Raw genomic sequence first — 18,006 nt, forward strand, 5'->3', positions numbered from 1 at the left:
CCCCCCCTACCCCCCCAGTAACACTTAGTTTAAATTTCATGCCATTAGTATGGCTTCTCCTCAAATCTTGGTATTCTTTTTTTTAAAGCATCTGGCAGTTTTGTGCTTTTCTACGAGTCAGCCACAGCGCTGGATTTAACTATTTATTTGACTCTGCAATTAGATCAAGGACCAGGTTTTTATTCCATAATTCACTAGGTGGGGTAATGGCGGATGCACAGGGCAGTAACTACTACAGCTGATGAAGAAACTACAGTAGCACATGATTTTACCAAGTAAATCTTCACCAAAGCAGAAAAAGGTTACATGCAGCACAGTATTTACCAGCATCACACCTTCCTTTTTGAACTGTTGTGCTTGGTTGCACTGACAGACCTCTGAAGTACCAAATACAATACTTAATTTAATTTCATATTCTACCAAATACAGTAATAAAAGAATAAATCCTCTTCACTAAAAATTGCCTAAATAAGCTTGAGGAACTGCTGGGTAAAAGGAGATATTTCTCAAAATACTAGAAAGGGGAAGGACTTACATGGAAAAATCTCTCCTAAAAGAGAAGTTTGTTTTCTTTTGCACTAGCACTACTTGTTTTTAGAGAAGGAAATGTACAACATGTTTTAAATAACTTTTGCCTGTCTGGTAAAGAGCAACTGCAGTAGAACAGGATGACAAAAAATTAGAACAAAGAAATATTACTTACATTATGGACCTTTAGCTAAGCCTTTACTTGAGAGCCAGCCCAAAGCATCCATGAAGTTGCTGTTCTAAACTTGCAATTCAATCCTATCCACTGTACTGCTAAAGTTGTATGTCCCTTTTTGTATCTCTTTCTACAGAACATTAGCACATAATGTCAGCAGTAGCTCTAAAGAACTAAAAAGATTCCATCACAATGCTGCACTGACTCGTTCCTGTTTCTGTTTGGTTTGTAAATACTGCAAATTACCAGACTGACTCAGAGGAAAGCTCTGTCTTACCCACTAGCAGATACACTCCAACAAATTCTTACTGAGGAGTCCCACAACGAATATATGCTTGAACTCCTGACAGGTAACTGCAGAAGCCTCTAAGTTCCAAGAACCTTTAATACAGGTAAAGAAAACTGAATTTACAAAAAAATAAGTGGAGGTCCTTTTTCTCAACAACTTTCCAACAAGGTACTCAAGTCCATTACTGCAGTAATCACACTAGGTCTCAGCAAAGACCACAGCATTAGTTATCAACCTCAGCAAAATAACAAATAGAAATAACATCAAGAAGAAAACTAATTAAAAAGAGATAGTAGAGGCCTCAAAACTATCACTTGAAAAAAATGCTGAGAAAAAAAAATTTAAAAGATACTCATGCGCTATGGTGCATTCAGCCATGCTGTAACTAGGCTGGATCCCTGACACTTCATGTGAAATCCTAGCTAGATGAAAACTGTAGCACAACCTTATCCTGGCAAAATCACGCAAACTCACATAGGACAATATTAGCGTCACTGAAATAGGCAGGGCTCAATAGCCTGGCTAACAAGGGGAGGACCAGAGGACACTGCAGAATACCTGACTGAAAAAGGAAAAACAGGGTCCAGAAAAAAGGTTTGCCTTCAGTCATTTCTATTTATTAACTATGAAAAAAATTAAGGAACACTGAGGGATTCCCAAATATTCTAACTGTATTTGGCAAACATCAACTAGAGCTAAAAGTTAATGTTAGTGGTTAAGCAAGACAATGGTTACCACACATGGAACTTAAAACACACCACCTTTATAAAATATTGATTTTACATGGTAAAAATCAGTAAATCTTCATGAAAAAAAATACATCCTGGAGTGGCTGTTTCCCCATCACCATTACTAGTTGTTCCATGCCACTTATCTTGTGCAATATTGAAAGCCGCAGAGCACTCTGCTGTCTTAGAAAAGTTGAAGGCCACTTTTTATTTTATGGAAGTCATTCTGGGTCCATAACAATCCTCCTGTCACAGGAACATTCAATTCTGCAGAGCTGTGAGAAGACGAGAAATAAAGCACATAAGCAGTGAGCTGGTTTAGAAGCTCACATCACCAAAGTAATGTTGATAGCACCTTAAACTTAACAAGTTTTATTTTGAAAACAAAATGTCATTTCTCATTTTTAGCTCTCGACACTTAGCTGCTGCAATGTCCTTAGTTTTTCATCAGTTCACATTCAAGAGAGGCAGCAGTCCTGAGGTGCCAGAAGTACCAAAGCACAAACCAAAGGAAATGTTACCAGTTACCAACAATTGTGAGGGAGACATGACTTCAGAAATAACCACACAAGAATTTTCATCTGAACCTTCATCTGTCCTTTGCAGCTAGGAATACAAGCTCATCAGGTGAAATGCTAACACAGCAAGTAGTCAATATGAGAACAGTCTGTCAGAAGCTACAGATGTTACAAAGCCTATACACTCTGCACACAGAAACTAGCCATTTCTATGACTTTACAAAGAAGTCACAGAAACTAGTGCTTTCAGAGACTTTAAAGGAAGTTGTTGTTTGGTGATAGACACAGCATGCCAAATAATTTCTAATTTTAGAAGGTGGTTCACTCAAACAGGTGTAAAATCCCTTTTCATAGCAGAAGTTACCCAGTTAGGGCTGAGTCCCAGGAGGTCCCCCAAACAATGACCTGTTTACATGACAGCTCGCTAACACAGCATACAAAGCAACAAGTAAAATTATTTTACAGAGTGTTCCTAGACATAAGGCACTGTCAAACACAAGGCTCAAAGAACAGTTTGAGAATGTAAGTAAACCCTTCCCTACCCCAAGTTTTACCATGTGAAGGAACTTATATCACTACCATATTGTTAAGTAGGTCAGATAAGGGTTTGTTTTATCATTTTTATTCATTTTATGAGAATGGTGAAGGTGAAAGCTAAATTTTATCAATAAAAGAAATCCTTAAAGGATCCACTTGAAACCTGGTATCTGACATTGTGAAGGAGAAACAGGGAAAATGTGTTTGTCTTGTACATGTTTTTCACTTTCTCTATTCCTTATGCCCAAGGAAAGCTCATACACTCCTAGCTATAACCTAGCATCCTCCAGGATAAGAATATATTCCCTGCCTACTCACTGTCTTTACCCTTCAGCACATATTAACCACCCCTCTCACCTACCTGCTTATGCATCTCATCCTTAGGACAACAAAATCCAGTCATTATCCATGACCATGATGAATCCCATTTTTGAAATGTCTGTGCAACCACTTGATGCAATCCCTAAAGCAATTGCACATCAGCAACTCCACCCTCAGAAAACTCTCCAAGTGGTCATTATTTGCCAAGTTTGCCCCTCCTGTCAGGTAAAATTGACACTGGGAATAAACAAAAAGCACATATGCTTATTACAAAAACCAAAACGACTGCCTGAGGATGACAGCAGCTATTCAAAGTTTCAGAGGTTGCCACAGCAACACTAAACACAAACTTTGACAACACAGATACAGAGCATACACCAGAAAACCCACCAAAGAACAGAGTCTTTTGGGATCAGGGAGGAAGGAACCCCAAGCTTTTCCAAAGTATCCAAGCATCACAGGAACTTATGTCTCATGTTAAAACAAAACAAAAAACCTCTGAAGACAGAAAATAATTTCTGCAAACAAGATTGAGATGTTTGGAAAGTTTTATTTATACAGCAACTTCAAGCTACACACCAAAAAACTCAATGCCTTTTCCAGGTGTTCAGTACAGGAATAACCGGCTATATAGCAGAGGCTGTTGTTCAGAGCTCCTGAGAGACAGATAATTTCTCCTTTAAGGTCAAAACACCTCTTAGACGCTCCCTGTTCAGATGAGACGCTGCCAGAGGCCTTGCAGACAAAGCCAACACAGAAACATCACAGCTATCACACCCAGTGTAATGACGCAAGAGTCTTTCTCTGACTGTTGGAAACTATCCTGAATTCAGCCTGCTAATGGGATAATTTTTCCTCCCTTGTGATGTATACTCCTCATCATTCATGACTTCACAGACCTGCTGTCATTCCCAGGACAGGGATTCAGGGGACAGACACTGACATCATTCTCTGTCTTAACTGTACTGCAAGAAGGTTGCCAAGAACAAGCTCATCATAGCAGATCAACCACTTTTCAGGAGGGAAGAAACTGGAGTATCACCAAGCAGAATAACAGCACTTTATCACTTGGGATTCAAGGGAGAAAGGGCCGTTTCCATAATAAGTGCTACTTTTTCCCCCAGCCACTTGCTTGCCACTAGTTTCTTCCAATAGTGTATCTGCAAAGACAGCTAAATACGTGACAATGGAGTACAGCCTCAAAATTCACTGGTTTTGGCTGGATTCATCTTTTTTGAACTATTTTGCTTCTCTGAGATCCAGGCTATTCTGTTTTGGAAACAGCATGCTCATCTTTGGGAAGATCTGATGGCAAACCACAGAAACTGTGTGTAAAGGGTTCCACAAGAGCGTTCCACAAATGTCCAAAAGTTCCACAAACTGTGTGATAAGTGGCAGGCAGAAAACTATGAGCAGAGAAAGAACAAAAAATTACTTATCCAGCATCCTTGTGGGGGAAAACTTCGTGGATAGCTAGGCTGTTGCTTTCAGCATAGGGAAGGCACATTCTCCAATTTTCTGAACATCCAGAAACAACAACAAAAGCAGAAAAAGAAGTGAAACACAGGAAAAGAGATGGGCTCTTGATTGTCTCTCAAGATTGAGCTCATCTTTAAAAGGGGAGGGAGGTTGTCAACTAAAACATATTTTTCCTGGTATGTAATCAAGTTTTGCTACAGATTCATAGGAACTATTTAGTAAGAAGCACAGACCTCAAACAAGGCAGGCAGAATTCTGGCAGATTTTAAACAACATAGATTAAACACATCATAAGATCACCAAGCACTCCATTCTCATCTGTGGACCTGGTGAATTAGGGCTGCAGCAAGAGGTTCTGCTTCTGTAACATGACCTGTCCAAAGCGCTTTTTCCAAATTAATGTCAAACTCCATGCTCTGGAAACCCATTCTGCAGTTCATTACCTTCATTTGCTTTAAGTCTGTGGAGCCAGAGAGAAAGACAAAGACAGCCACAGCTTTTAGAAAGGGCGTGTCCCATTGCCTATACTGCAGATGCTTTTTGCAAGCATCTTATGGATATTTTCAAAGTAAAGTGTCAAATTTTCACAATCTCTCATACCATACTGTGGTATCCCTACAGTCAGCCTGGCAGAACAGCTCTCTGCAGATAGAGAAGTTGGAGGGCAGTATCAAAGAAGCAGCAAACAGCAAACACCCCTTCTGGAATAGCCCACACAAACCCCTTTTGAAGGGGAAGCAGAAAACCCATGTAGCTGCAAGACTGTGGACAAAAGTTTCTACATAGAAGAATACATGAGAAGTAGGCAAGAAGATCTGCTCCCCTCTGCCTCTGGGCAAGTCAGACAACCTTCCTGATGCCACATGGCCTTTGGCAAACAGAGAAGCTGCCATGCAAGGGAAATAAGAAGAACGAACAAGCTGCTGTTGTAACACTCCTGATGAAATGTGGATTGTTTCCAGGCACAGCTACAGGAGTAAATCAGGTTCCGCTCCTTTTTATTTCTGGTAACAACAGGTTTTCCTCATGTTTCTTTCTAAGGTTTTTTACTTGGCCTCCTGCCAGGCTGTGATCTGAGTGGCAGAAACTGTCTGCCCCTCTCACCCACACAAAAGAGATGCAGAAACATGTGTTACTTTTGGCCTGGTATGTGCTTTTTCATTTTCTACATGGGTATTTTCTAGTAATACAAGCTGCATGACACATTACACTGTTCAAAAAATAGCCAACTGGAAGCAGCACATGAGGAGAAAAAGAAAACCACCTCCCTGGCTGAATATAGACGAAGCTGTTGCAGTCACTCCTCTCTGTATCTCTGCATCTTAGCCCATATGGAAAACAATTATTGGGTGCAGAGGGAAAAGCAACACCTGCTGGCTTTTTTCAGAGTCTGCACAATGAAGCACTGAAATCTATGTGTCTGGCTTGCAACTTTTTAGTCTGCAATCAGTATACAGTCAGTCCTTACCATGACTAAATGCAGTCCAGGCATCTTCCTCCAAATGAACCTTGTGCTACTGATAAAGGAAGGAAACATTAAACCGGTCAATTAGCTTGATCTAGACCATTGCAGAATTTGATCTGCCAACATGAGAGACAAACTTTTCTTTGACATATTATTTGCTGCTTGTGACCTGCATGCTGAAATGGTTTACTGGCAGGCCTAGAAAGAACTCTCAGTCACAGAGGCGAAAGGACAGCATAATACTTGCTAACCTATGAGAACTCCACAATTTAATGAAAATAAAATCTATTTAAAGACTCCCCCCTGCAGTCAATCACAGATCAAAAGATCTTCAATTCTGAAGCCAGTAAAGAAATGATCATCCTTTCAAAAATGGGGGGGGGGGGACGCGCGAAAAGACATATCTGTTTCTTTTTCAGGGTATAAGACTCCAAATACTGTTAGGTGAACAGAAGCTGCACAAAAAAAAAAATCAAATCCACAACATAAACACTCCCACATTTGCTCTCTAAGTAGCCAGAACTAGGTGCTTCAGAAGACACCACAAAACCAAACAGAAACAATAAAATACTTGTACTACAAAGTTGCTTTTTCCCAGTCGCAGGCTCTTTGTGGTTAACTTATATGTCCTCAGATATACTACTCCTGAAAAACAAGTACTAACTAGATTCCACTGGATAGTCTTACTGTTCCTATAAACACCTCAAATTAGTTTTTGTTTTGGACAAAAGTGGTTACATGTGGAGGCTTCTTTTCAATTAGTTTTTAGGTTACTACTAAAACTACTTCAGCCGTTTATTGCTATTATCAGTTTTCATTGAGGAAGTGGGAAGAGAAACGAGCAGAGATATTTTCATAAAATCACTGAGGTTGGAAGAAACCTCTGAAGATTGTCTAGTCCAATCCCCCTGCTCAGGTCATCTGGAACAGGCTGGCCAGGCCCACGTCCAGCTGGGTTTTGAATGTCTCCAAGGATGAAGACTTCACAATCTTTCTGGGCAATTTATTCTTGTATTAACTACCTTTAAAATTCAGAGTGACCCAAACAATTTGCCAGCAGCTATGCCTAGCATGCCCTTTTTCTAAAGGATAAGAAATGTCACCTTTGTGTGCTTTTTCCTGCTCTTTGACAACTCTGCTTTCTGTAATTGAAATTTGTCCCAGGCCTTTCTACAACTGCACTGAGACTGAATTTCTGGAAGACAAACCCAGTATGCTACATCAGGTCGCTGCATACTCCTGATGCCATTACATTATTTTTACTGTTTTTTAAAAAAAATCTTTAAATAAACAAATTGAGGTTGTTCTTTCCTTCCACAGAAAGGTTTCTGTGAAGTTGTCCTCTGTGACTACCATTAGTAGTGATCTTGAATAGTTTAAGGTAAGCGAGAGCCATTCCATGCCAATAAGCAGGATAAATTGTGTCCAATGCTGCATCACAGTGCATTTATTCACACTGATTTGCATCACTCAATTGCCTGGTTTTAAGGGAAGGCGGCGGCGGGGGGGGAATACAGGAATCACATGCAGCAACATTTAGGATACTGTTTCTAACTGAAATGCATTCATTAGGTGTCTTCAGCTAAATGCCCCTTCTTCCGTTTCAACAAAATAGTTCTCGATAGTACTGGGAAACCACAAGGCAAACGATATCAGGCAGTTGGGTATCAGAAAGTATCTACCATAAGAAGCAAGCAAAGTATGCCACGCCATTGGAATGTGTGCAGATAACCAAATTCAACTGCAAACACAGTCATAAAATACACCGGACTAAGGAAGAACAGATAAACTGGTCAGCCTAATCCCCTTTGCAACAGACAAGTAATTTCTAGAATTCTATCTTCCACTTTACCTTGAAGCTGCCGCCATATTCCCTTGCTATTTCTTGGATTCCAGGTCTCTCCTTCCGTCATTTCCTAATAAACCCAGGAACCTCTCTCTCCTCTCAGGAAAGGGCAAAGCCTTCCCCAAAGAAAAAAAAAAAAAAAACCAGCTTCACACTAATTGCTTCCATTCAAGGAAGGGCCCAACAGCTCTGTTCTGGTAGCACAACTCAGCTTTTACAGTGCATCACAACACTACTCACTTGAAAAGACCATATTAAATCTGTAACAGTACAGAACAGTGTAGGCAAAACATTGCTGTGGGCTCAAATGAATGTGGATGTCAGAGAATGTTTTGAGCCTAATCTCAGTTTGTTTGCTAGTTTAGGGATTGTCCTGGTTTCAGCTGGGATAGAGTTAACTGTCTTCCTAGTAGCTGGTACAGTGCTATGTTTTGAGTTCAGTATGCAAAGAATGTTGATAACACTGATGTTTTCAGTTGTTGCTCAGTAGTGTTTAGACTATAGTCAAGGATTTTTCAGCTTCTCATGCCCAGCCAGGGCGCAAGAAGTTGGCACAGGACACAACCAGGGCACCTGACCCAAACTGGCTAATGGTGTATTCCATACCATGGGATGTCCCATCTAATATAGGAACTGGGAAGTGGGGGCGGGGAATCGCCGCTCAGGGACTGGCTGGGTGTCAGTCGGCGGGTGGTGAGCAATTGCCCTGCGCATCGTTTGTACATTCCAATCCTTTTATTACTACTGTTGTCAGTTTATTAGTGTTATCATTAATATTATTAGTTTCTTCTTTTCTGTTCTATTAAACCGTTCTTATCTCAACCCAGGAGTTTTACTTCTTTTTCCCGATTTTCTCCCCCATCCCACTGGATGGGGGGGGAGTGAGCGAGCGGCTGCGTGGTGCTTAGTTGCTGACTCGGGTTAAACCACGACAGGGACCGAGCTTAATGTCGAAAACAAAACCTCGCTTGACCCAAGACAACCCACGGTAGATAGAGCTGAGGTAGGATACACACCAGCAGAAGTGGTAAAGAGGAATGAACCTTTTTACTCACCAACTCAATCCTATTTTTCTAGTATAAAAATCACCTAGACTGCCATGCTAATTCTTCACAGCATCAATGAGTTTCTCTACTCCGGCAAAGGGTGCCTCTTTATTTCCAGCATTCAAAAGCAGGCTAGAGCCAGCTTCCTGCTCTACTGGTGCAACCATACTTTTCTTGAAATGAGCACAGGTTCTAGGTCTTTCAGATTCTGTTGTAACTACTCCAGCCCACTCTCCATCCCCACATCTCTGGCAATAAGAGAACAGAGGTTTGTCATGAGAAATGGTTTGTCGTCATCTCTCCCTGCTCCTGTTCATGCATAAATACAGTATGAGGAAACATGCCTCCAGCCATCAAACCATGCCCCCTTCCCACAGGTTTGCTTCTTCTCCAATATCAAAAGCAGTTAACAACAATAAATTAAAATTGATCCACCTTCTGGATTTGCCAGTGGGTTTTGACTCATCTTTTTCCTGTCTTTTAGGCAAGAAAAACTCTTTAAACTGGTACAGTCTTGTATAGTCATGACACCACTGGTGCCTTAAGGCACTTCAGTACCTTTGTGCCACTAACACACGCAGCGTAGAAGGCGAAGAGGTATGAACAGGAAGAGTAGTATGACTTGAAGCAAAGCCTCAGGTTCTTTTGAGGCACCTGCTGGACAACAAGGTCTTGTAACTTACACGAGAATCATGTAAGAGCAATTATAAATCTTGTCACTGACATTATTTAAAATGAGGTCTCTTCAAAGATGACAACAGCAAATTCTGATTAAAGCAAGTTTCAAGACAATTTACAAATTCCTAGAAGCAATTAATTATATACCTCTATGGCGATTTCACCATTGACTATATGCTGAAATTGTTTCATACTAAAATATGAAGAAAAGGCATGCAGCAATCTATGCAGAAGACTATTTTCAAGACAATATGAATAAAGCAGCCTACAGTGAGAAGAAATTGGTGTGACCTTTGCTATTTTAAGTTTTCAAGGTACTACTTTTCCAGCATACTTCTGCTATGCTTGTCTTAGCTGCCACCACATTCCACTCAAGAAGCAGCTGAACTTTGCAGTTAGCAAGATGATTCTTTATGCACCTGCTTTGTAAATTGCTTTGGTTTTCTCTGCAGTAAGAGTTCAAGAAGTACAAGTAATTCTATGCTACACAGAACAGGCAACAGACTGTGCAGGTCTGCAATGCAGCAGTTAGCGGGGACTCATTCTGCTTCTGTAACATAATCATGAGGCACTGCACTGCAGCATAAATCAGCTCTTAGCGATTTCTTCAGGAAGTCAGCTACATCGTGTACATCACTTTCCCTCTTTTATTTCCATGGTATACGAAGAGAACAGAATACCATAGGTAAAAAGTGAATGATACCCTCAACCTTAACTGCAAGATATTTACTGATGGCTCAGGCTTCCCCTCCCTTTTTTAAAACAAGGTTGCTAAACCATCTTGTGTAATTGGTTTCACTGATGGCTAGTTCCATGGCAACATCAGTATAAGCCTCTCTGCAAAGTGCCACCATAGAAATTACACCCTTGCCCCCAGGACAGGCATTGCAGAAAAGGTCTAATTCTCTCCAGGGCAATCTACTACTTTGAACTATAAAATGAAACAGCAGCTTCCTCCTAACCATAAAAGTACGAACAATCAATCTACACCAACTACGCTGTCATGAATTCCATAATGTCACCACACGTTTTTTCATATCCTTGCGAGCACCAAATAACTACGCATTATCTACAAGAAAAGCATCAAAAAACCTGGAAAAAACATATCCTTCCAGCTGTCCACTTGCAGATACCAAGAGGATTGTTTTGGCACATGTGAGCAAGAATTTATAATGCAAATTAGGTTTGTCTCTTCCAGGAACAGAGGAGCTGTGTGCCTTGGCAAACATTTTTGTCCTGGTTACCAGCAGCTTATTCTCCAAGTCAAGGTAGGGGCCACAGCCAAGTGTGTACGCAAGTACGATGGCGCTGATTCCTAAAGATGACCCACATTATTCCAAGGTTCTTGCCTCTGCTAAGTATCTTTAGCAAAATTTCCCATTACAGTTACACAAGCATGGTACAGAGCAGAAATTCCTTCCTGAAATATACTTCAGCTAAGCCTTGAGCCCAAGAACCTCTTGGCAATCTTCAACTGGCTGACAGACAGTTTTTTCTATCCTATAGTAACATATTTGCTCTTCCGTGTACAGACAGGTTGACCTAGCATTTCCCCATAGCCATATCTATGTCTTGCTGCTTCTTTTCATATACCCAGAAGCATGGACCACTTATTTCTAATTTTTTTTTGCAAGCCATGGAATCATAAGCAAGTCCTAGAAAGTAAAACCTAGAGAACATTACCTAAAGTATGGATAAGTAATGACTCACTTGTGGAAAACCATTGAACAGTGCATTGCAAAGAACAGCTTACAAATAAAGAAAATGGTTAATTTGTAACTATGAGAATCAATTTCAGTATCTAATTAGCAATATAAATATTTTTCTCATTTTGTTTTAAAACTAGAGTGACTCTATAGCTATGCATTTTTTTTAAACCTGCATGTTGCAGGTTGTTTATGACCAAGTATAAATCTGACCTTCCAATGCTTTTTACAGCATGGAGGGGAGAAAAATACCCCTGAAAAGTTTGTTATGAAAAAGAGGCCTTTTAAAAAAACAGCCACACGTATCTCCTATACTATTAACATTCAGGGAGAAGGGAGGATGAACGTATCCTAGAAGATCTTCCAGAGGGTGCATCATGCTGTTAGGGTCCAGATTTAGCTGCACATCAGTTCCAGTATGCAAAAGTGTTTGCATTAGCTCAGATCAAAGGTCTGAGTTCCCTGCCTCCAACTACATTCAAAAGCAGATGCATAAGTAAGCACACAAGCACAGAAGAACAGTGTTTCCAATTACCCTCACACCTGCCAGCAGTTTGTGGATCAGAAACTTGTTGAGCCAAATGCTCAGCCTCATGTTTAGATGCACTTGTTGACATGTGGGTGTTTGTTTTGTGTTCGGGGTTTTTCCTTAAGATCCTTTAAAGATGTGTCTTTGCAGACTACTCAAGCAAGAATCTCAAAGCACCTTCACAGACATCCTAACTCCCAGAACCACAGTTCCAGCTTCCACATTAATGACACTGTGATGCTTTGCTCTTGAAGCATGATAAGGAAAGCAAGTTTTGGAAAACTAGAAATCTTACCCACTTTGGACATTTAATGGATCTGCAAAAATCCTAACAAGTTTTACCTCCCAAAACTCTTTACTACCACCCTTATATGCCCTCCAAATCCAAAGAATTAGATCACATTTATTCTGATGTCACAAGAGGTGATGTTAAGTCAGGGATAGACTGGAAGCTTTACCAAGTCAACACTTAATCATAACACTCAACTACTGCTTGCCAGCGCTGTAAAACTGCCAAGACTTGAACTGCTTCACACGATTCACTGCAACAACTAAGCATCACAAAAGCAGCTTCAAGTGTCAAGTTTGCTAAGGAGAAAGGAACATAACACTGAAGGTGCAGCAGGACCAGGTGCACCCAGTGGTTGCTTGCTTCATGGTTCTGCTTTCTAGTTGTTAGGAACTGTGATGGAACACTAAACACAGAGGACTTTTTCTTGTTGGAACATAGCCAAATTACATTGGAAATACTATGTGGAAAACATCTCCAGGTCAGCTGCCAGCATCCACAGCTGAGCCTTTCTTATGAAGGGCTAGCAAGCAAAACTTCTAACAGTAGTAGGAAGAAGGATTTAGTGGGGATTAAATGAAAGCAGACAAAACCAAAGTAAAAGCAATGAGAACACAGTTAACTACCTTGCTGATGACCAAGCAGTAGAAACTGCAAGGTATTTTGCTAGCTGCAGGAGCAGCTAGCAGTATACTGATGTCACAGACTTTTGAGGAATTTGGGGTATAGGAGAATGCTGTCATGGTGATAAATCTCAATTCTTCACCTTCCCTGTGAGAGTATAGGAGCATATTGCCACTGTTGGCACTTGTATTCAACAAAACAAACAACTACCTGCTCACTCATGACCACAGATGGTGGAAGCTGCAGCAGAATGACCACTGGTATGGGAAGGGAAAAGGAGGCAAAGCAACTGGGGCTGGGAGACCAACAAAAGAACCACCAGATCATCACTCTAACCGCCTGCAACTAGAGGATTAGAGGTAAAAGAAACGGACGCAGATTACCAAAGATCCTAAATCACTCCTGTTACGATATAATGTGTGGAATAAAAGTGGCAAGGATAAAATATTGGTAAGCATATCAGCTGCAAAATTCCGGCAGCACCATAGCAATAGCTTCTGCTTGCTGTTTTCTCTCCAAAAATACTCACATTTCTCAGGAATCCAGAAATAGAAAAGCCTGGTGGCTTTTTTCCTCTTCGGGGGGTCTTCTGCACTGCCCCTCCTGCTATCAAGTGTAGCCTATTAGATAAGAGGAATTTGGCAAGGATGGAGTTTGTATAATCTCATCTTGGCTCCCTTTCCCACAGAAGGCTGGACCAGATGATCTTTCGAGGTCCTTTCCAGCCTGGGTTATTCTATGATATCACGTTATTTGGAATGGAGCAGAGATGCACATGAGATGACTTATATTTCATGGTAATTCCACCAAAATTTTCTGTTCTTAATTCTATTCTAAATTTTATTTAACAGAGATGTTTCCACACTCAAGAGTAAAGCTGTAACTAATCACACTTCAATACTAGCACTCACTTTAACTCCTGCTGACACTAGCAAAGATCTTGTTGATGTCCAAAGCAAAATGGCAAAAAAACATTTATTAGTAATTTTAGCAAATTTTTATTAAAAAACTTGAGTAATACGTGCTGTGGATTTTCAGACAGCAGACTTTCATATGGCCAAGTTCTATCTCCTTTAACATCCACATCAATGGTATGATATAAAGTTTGTATCTAGAGGAATTCCTTTGCTTGTAGAGCAGAACCTGGAATCACTAGGTGATTTTTAATTCCTGTTACTCTAAAAAACACTCCAAGAAATATACTGGGATTATAGAACACCTGAAGCCTACAACACACAAGTCAGAAAGGGCACATGCTAAAGCTGGTTTCAAGTAGCAGCTTACAAACAAGCCAGAACAGTGAATCACACTACTCCACGTACGCTTCATTACAGCCTTCATAATGATGACTACAGCTACCGTGTGTAGAAAAATCAAGCGAGCCAATGAGGATCAGATTAAGAAACCCCTATCCATCTCGTCAGAGCCTGCTGGCTAGATGCCAAATGGTACTGGTTACTGCAGCTAATTAGAATTCTGCTGCAGAATTCTTATTCTTATCAGTGATCTCACCCACCTAAATATCAAGTCAAACAGCTTTATGTATGAAGTCTCTGAGATCAAGTATTCTATCATTTGTGACTACAGTGAGAGTGCTGGGGCTCTGCAGACTAGAAGCAGATATGCAAATCCCAGGAATTTGCCTTATTCCCAACATGGAACATGTTGCAAGAAACATGATCCATGGCTGGCTGACACCAAAGGGCTCTTCTACTGAATCAAAAGGGGTTTTCTGCATCTAGTATAGATTTACTCTTCTTTTGGGAATGATAAACTATCAGAAGACAAATGGTTACCTGCTCTCTTCATAGTCTGAGAAGACATTCGTGCAGCGCTCAAAGCATAGGTCTTGTCAGTGATTAACATCATTCAGGAAGACTCAAAAAGATAACTTATTTAACCTCTTGATATAAAGAGAGGCAGGTTTGGTCCTGCCTCTAGTAGAAATGTTGGAACCAATGACTTCATTAAGTATTTGGACCGTTAGAAAGAGGAGCAGTAGGAAAGGAGATTTTCTTTTTGATTACCCAGCAATCTCCAAGATGCTAATTTTACATTTCAATTGGATGAATCAAGCAGAAACGATACTCTCTCAGCAGGCCTGAACTGACAAAAGAGCAGACTAGTCCCTGGGAGGATGACCAAGAGGGTAGAGAAGAATGGAAACCTTGCTCTTTGGAAGGTTTGAACTGGAAGCTAACCTGAAGACAACTCTGAATATGTGAAAATATATGCAAGAGCTCTTCCCAGTGCAACACCCCAGGCTGCATGACTGTCACTGTTACATTTTCTGGAAGCTACCAGATTGGGCCCATCAACTACAGGGAAAGAATCACTGATTAGAAAGTTATCCTATCAAGCATTTAATAACGTAACTGCCATTCATTTATATTCTGAAGTATTCCTTGGATTAAGATACATATAAGCCCATCTCCTATTGTGTATGTGATGAAATTGATTTGACAGCTCACAGTGTTCAAGTTCCTTCAACTTCAAAGGGTGAAATAATGACCCTATTAAAATGTCTTCAGTGAGATGGTTTAACTGGATAAGCTTCATTTAGTAACAGAGGTGATCTAACTAAAGCTTTGTAGAATGCTACCATTATTTCCATGACAACCTGTGTTTCTTTACTGAGGTCAGATCTGCAGCTTAAATTACTAGCTGCAGCTCTGAAAAGGTCACACAGCAATGCAACATACTGTGGCTGAGGATCAGAGCCCCAGTTAATAGAAACTAAGTTTTCAAGCCTGCTGAGGCTGTGCTAATAACTTCCAAACTGCTAAACAGCAGTATCTCATAATCCTTACAGTGGTTTCTTTTAGAAAGAGCAGGAGGAGTGAAGATGGTAAGATTATAAATTGGCTTCCTCAAAGGATACCATGGAAATAACATTTTTGATTGCCAATTTTGCCACTGCATTTAACTTTCAGATACTGCAAAAGACCAAAGGAGTGCAAAACAAAAGTACATTCCCAGAAGGGAATGAGAACAACAGCAATTACAAATAGCAGCTCTCAGACTTGATGACAGGAAAAGATGAAGGAGACAAATGCAGAGAGGTAAGCATTGAGAATATTCTTTCAGCTTCAAAGGATGACTGTTAGGGCTTCATGAAGTAACTTCCTATGATACTGGTGAGCTGTCACAGAAATACAGGTAGCAGTAACTTCTTTCTGACGGTGTCCATCAACAATGCAAGCATACTGTCAGACTAATGCAGTACAAACAAGCAGGAAGAGTCTCCTCTTGCCATGGGGGAGGGTGAGGAGAAGAGAGTTTGTCTCATGCTGGGTTAACCATAGGATGAATAACTGGGACTGCAGTGACATAGACTTTACTCAGGAACCGTACTATAGTCTCCATTTCAAGCATTCAGAAAAGAGACACGTTTGCATTCACTGATGTGAAACTCTCAGCATATTCGCCACCCCAGTTATGTAAAGCCAATTCCTTCCTCAGGTGTTAGAAAAGTAATCTGCAGTCAACGACTTCCTGTGGCTACCTTCTCTCCTCATCCTCAGGCTTTTCCACTAATGCACCTCAAAGTGCTTCAGCAAACCACTGTGCACTTTAGAATGACTCCTCCTTCCTATACAAGACTAGCTAGTCTGGGTAAACTGACACTGGGGGAGGCTAAGTGAGTTCTGAGGCTTCTAGTCTTGAACACTTTGTGGCCTTCTTGCAAGGCCACAGTTCTTCCCATTAAAGTTATTAATCCCAGCGTATCACCAGACAGATTCTGCATCAGCTCTCAGTAGCCTGTTTTAAAAATTCTGCACTTCCAGACTAGTAACTCTGCAGAAGACTGTATCTTACTAACAGCATCAGACAACACTGAAAGTTGTCAGCAGAGTCCGAAGAGCGGACTGTTACACTATTACACCAGCACTGCAAAGGTCCTTTCAAACACACACATTACTTGAAAACTCCACGAGAAGCGCAGTTAGTAGGTATTACAGATAGTAGTAGATATTTGGGTCAAACTATTTAGTCAAACAGTCACACCATTTAGTACAAGGCACAGAGAGACAAATGCATTTCATGGTTCAGGGGCAAAGTCCTGCCTGCACCATTACTCACTTTGTATTGGGAGACTTCCACTCATCTCTCACTGGCTGATCAAGCAGGGACATCATGGAGTAATTATCCAGCATGAGACCATCAGGGTCATCTGTCTGACCTGGGAGTTTCCCAAGAGGAAAGTCTTTCCATCGTACTTCATCTGGGTAAAAACAGTACATAAACAAGAAGTCTGAGCTCCCCAGAGAGATTTTCAAAAAACAAGATCCCCGCAAGTCCACAAATACTGTCTCACGCAACTCAGCCATTCAGCAAAAATGAACAAGCTCAGGTACTCAGCAAAAAACAGTCTGAACTACAGTTCTAACTAATTTTATTTCTAACCTTACTATCTCTTCCAAAGAAAGTCAGTGTAGCATGTGAGACATCAGGGACACATCTGGAATCACATAACATCACACAGTCTACACAGTGCAGCTCATCCAAACCACTGAGACAGTGTCCATTAAAAGAAACCCCACGGTATTCTAGAGCAAGCCTTCATATCTACCTTCCTCTTTTAAGCATACTTTCATTTGAAACATACACATTGACTTACATACGTTAATTTTAAAAAATTACTCTGCATACTTCTGTAAATGGAAAGAGTCATTTGTACACATATGAAGATAAAAACCAGCACTTTTGCATCCAGTAGCTCATTCCTCCAGTGAGACTAAGCATCAGCTTCTTAACGACTCATTGAGATTAGCAGCTGCACAGCAGTAGTGACTAAAGAAGAACTGAAACCACAAAAGTAGAGTAGTGTAAGGCTAGGGAAGCCTAATTAACCAATAAGGCAATTCTGGACAGACAGGTGGGCTGGGATGAGATGGCAAAGAAAAAGAATATGACAATGTCTTGGAAATTCTGCTATTTGTTTTTACAAGCACCTATTGCTGTTTCCTCCCCATGACTTCACATTTGTTAAATATGGCTTCCAATGGGGACCAGAAACTGCACAATGGGAAACCATCACAACTGATAACGTCAGTGTGTCCATTCCTTTATATTGTGATGCCAAAATTTCAAAGGCAGCTCCCAATAGGGAAATCCCCCTTTAAATTTCATTCTTATTTCACATCTAACTAAATGAAAGATACAAATTGCTATGTGTCATTGTTTTGACAGTAAGATTTCTTAAGCCTACGTGCTTTCTTGATACCAGAACACTTATTTCTGGAAT

At 40.6% G+C, this 18,006-nt stretch overlaps 1 protein-coding gene across 4 annotated transcripts in view; it reads right to left on the bottom strand.

The window, feature by feature from the left end:
- The window catches only part of LAS1L (LAS1-like (S. cerevisiae)), a 56,162-nt gene that overhangs the window by 16,378 nt on the left and 21,778 nt on the right, over positions 1-18,006 (bottom strand). The window contains exons 10-11 of one of the 4 annotated variants that reach the window (XM_010572346.1): positions 16,842-16,983; positions 19-1,995 (exon numbers count right to left, since the gene is read on the bottom strand). In XM_010572346.1, the coding sequence (XP_010570648.1) occupies positions 1,905-1,995; positions 16,842-16,983 (233 nt within the window). In that variant the 3' untranslated portion in view covers positions 19-1,904. Of the gene's footprint in view, positions 1-18; positions 1,996-9,126; positions 9,181-16,841; positions 16,984-18,006 lie in introns of those variants that run through there. The other 3 variants (XM_010572342.1, XM_010572343.1, XM_010572345.1) reach the window with 3 other exon arrangements.

Source organism: Haliaeetus leucocephalus, unplaced genomic scaffold (assembly GCF_000737465.1).
Source record: "Haliaeetus leucocephalus isolate CR32 unplaced genomic scaffold, Haliaeetus_leucocephalus-4.0 Scaffold340, whole genome shotgun sequence".
NCBI classification, from domain to species: Eukaryota; Metazoa; Chordata; class Aves; order Accipitriformes; family Accipitridae; genus Haliaeetus; species Haliaeetus leucocephalus.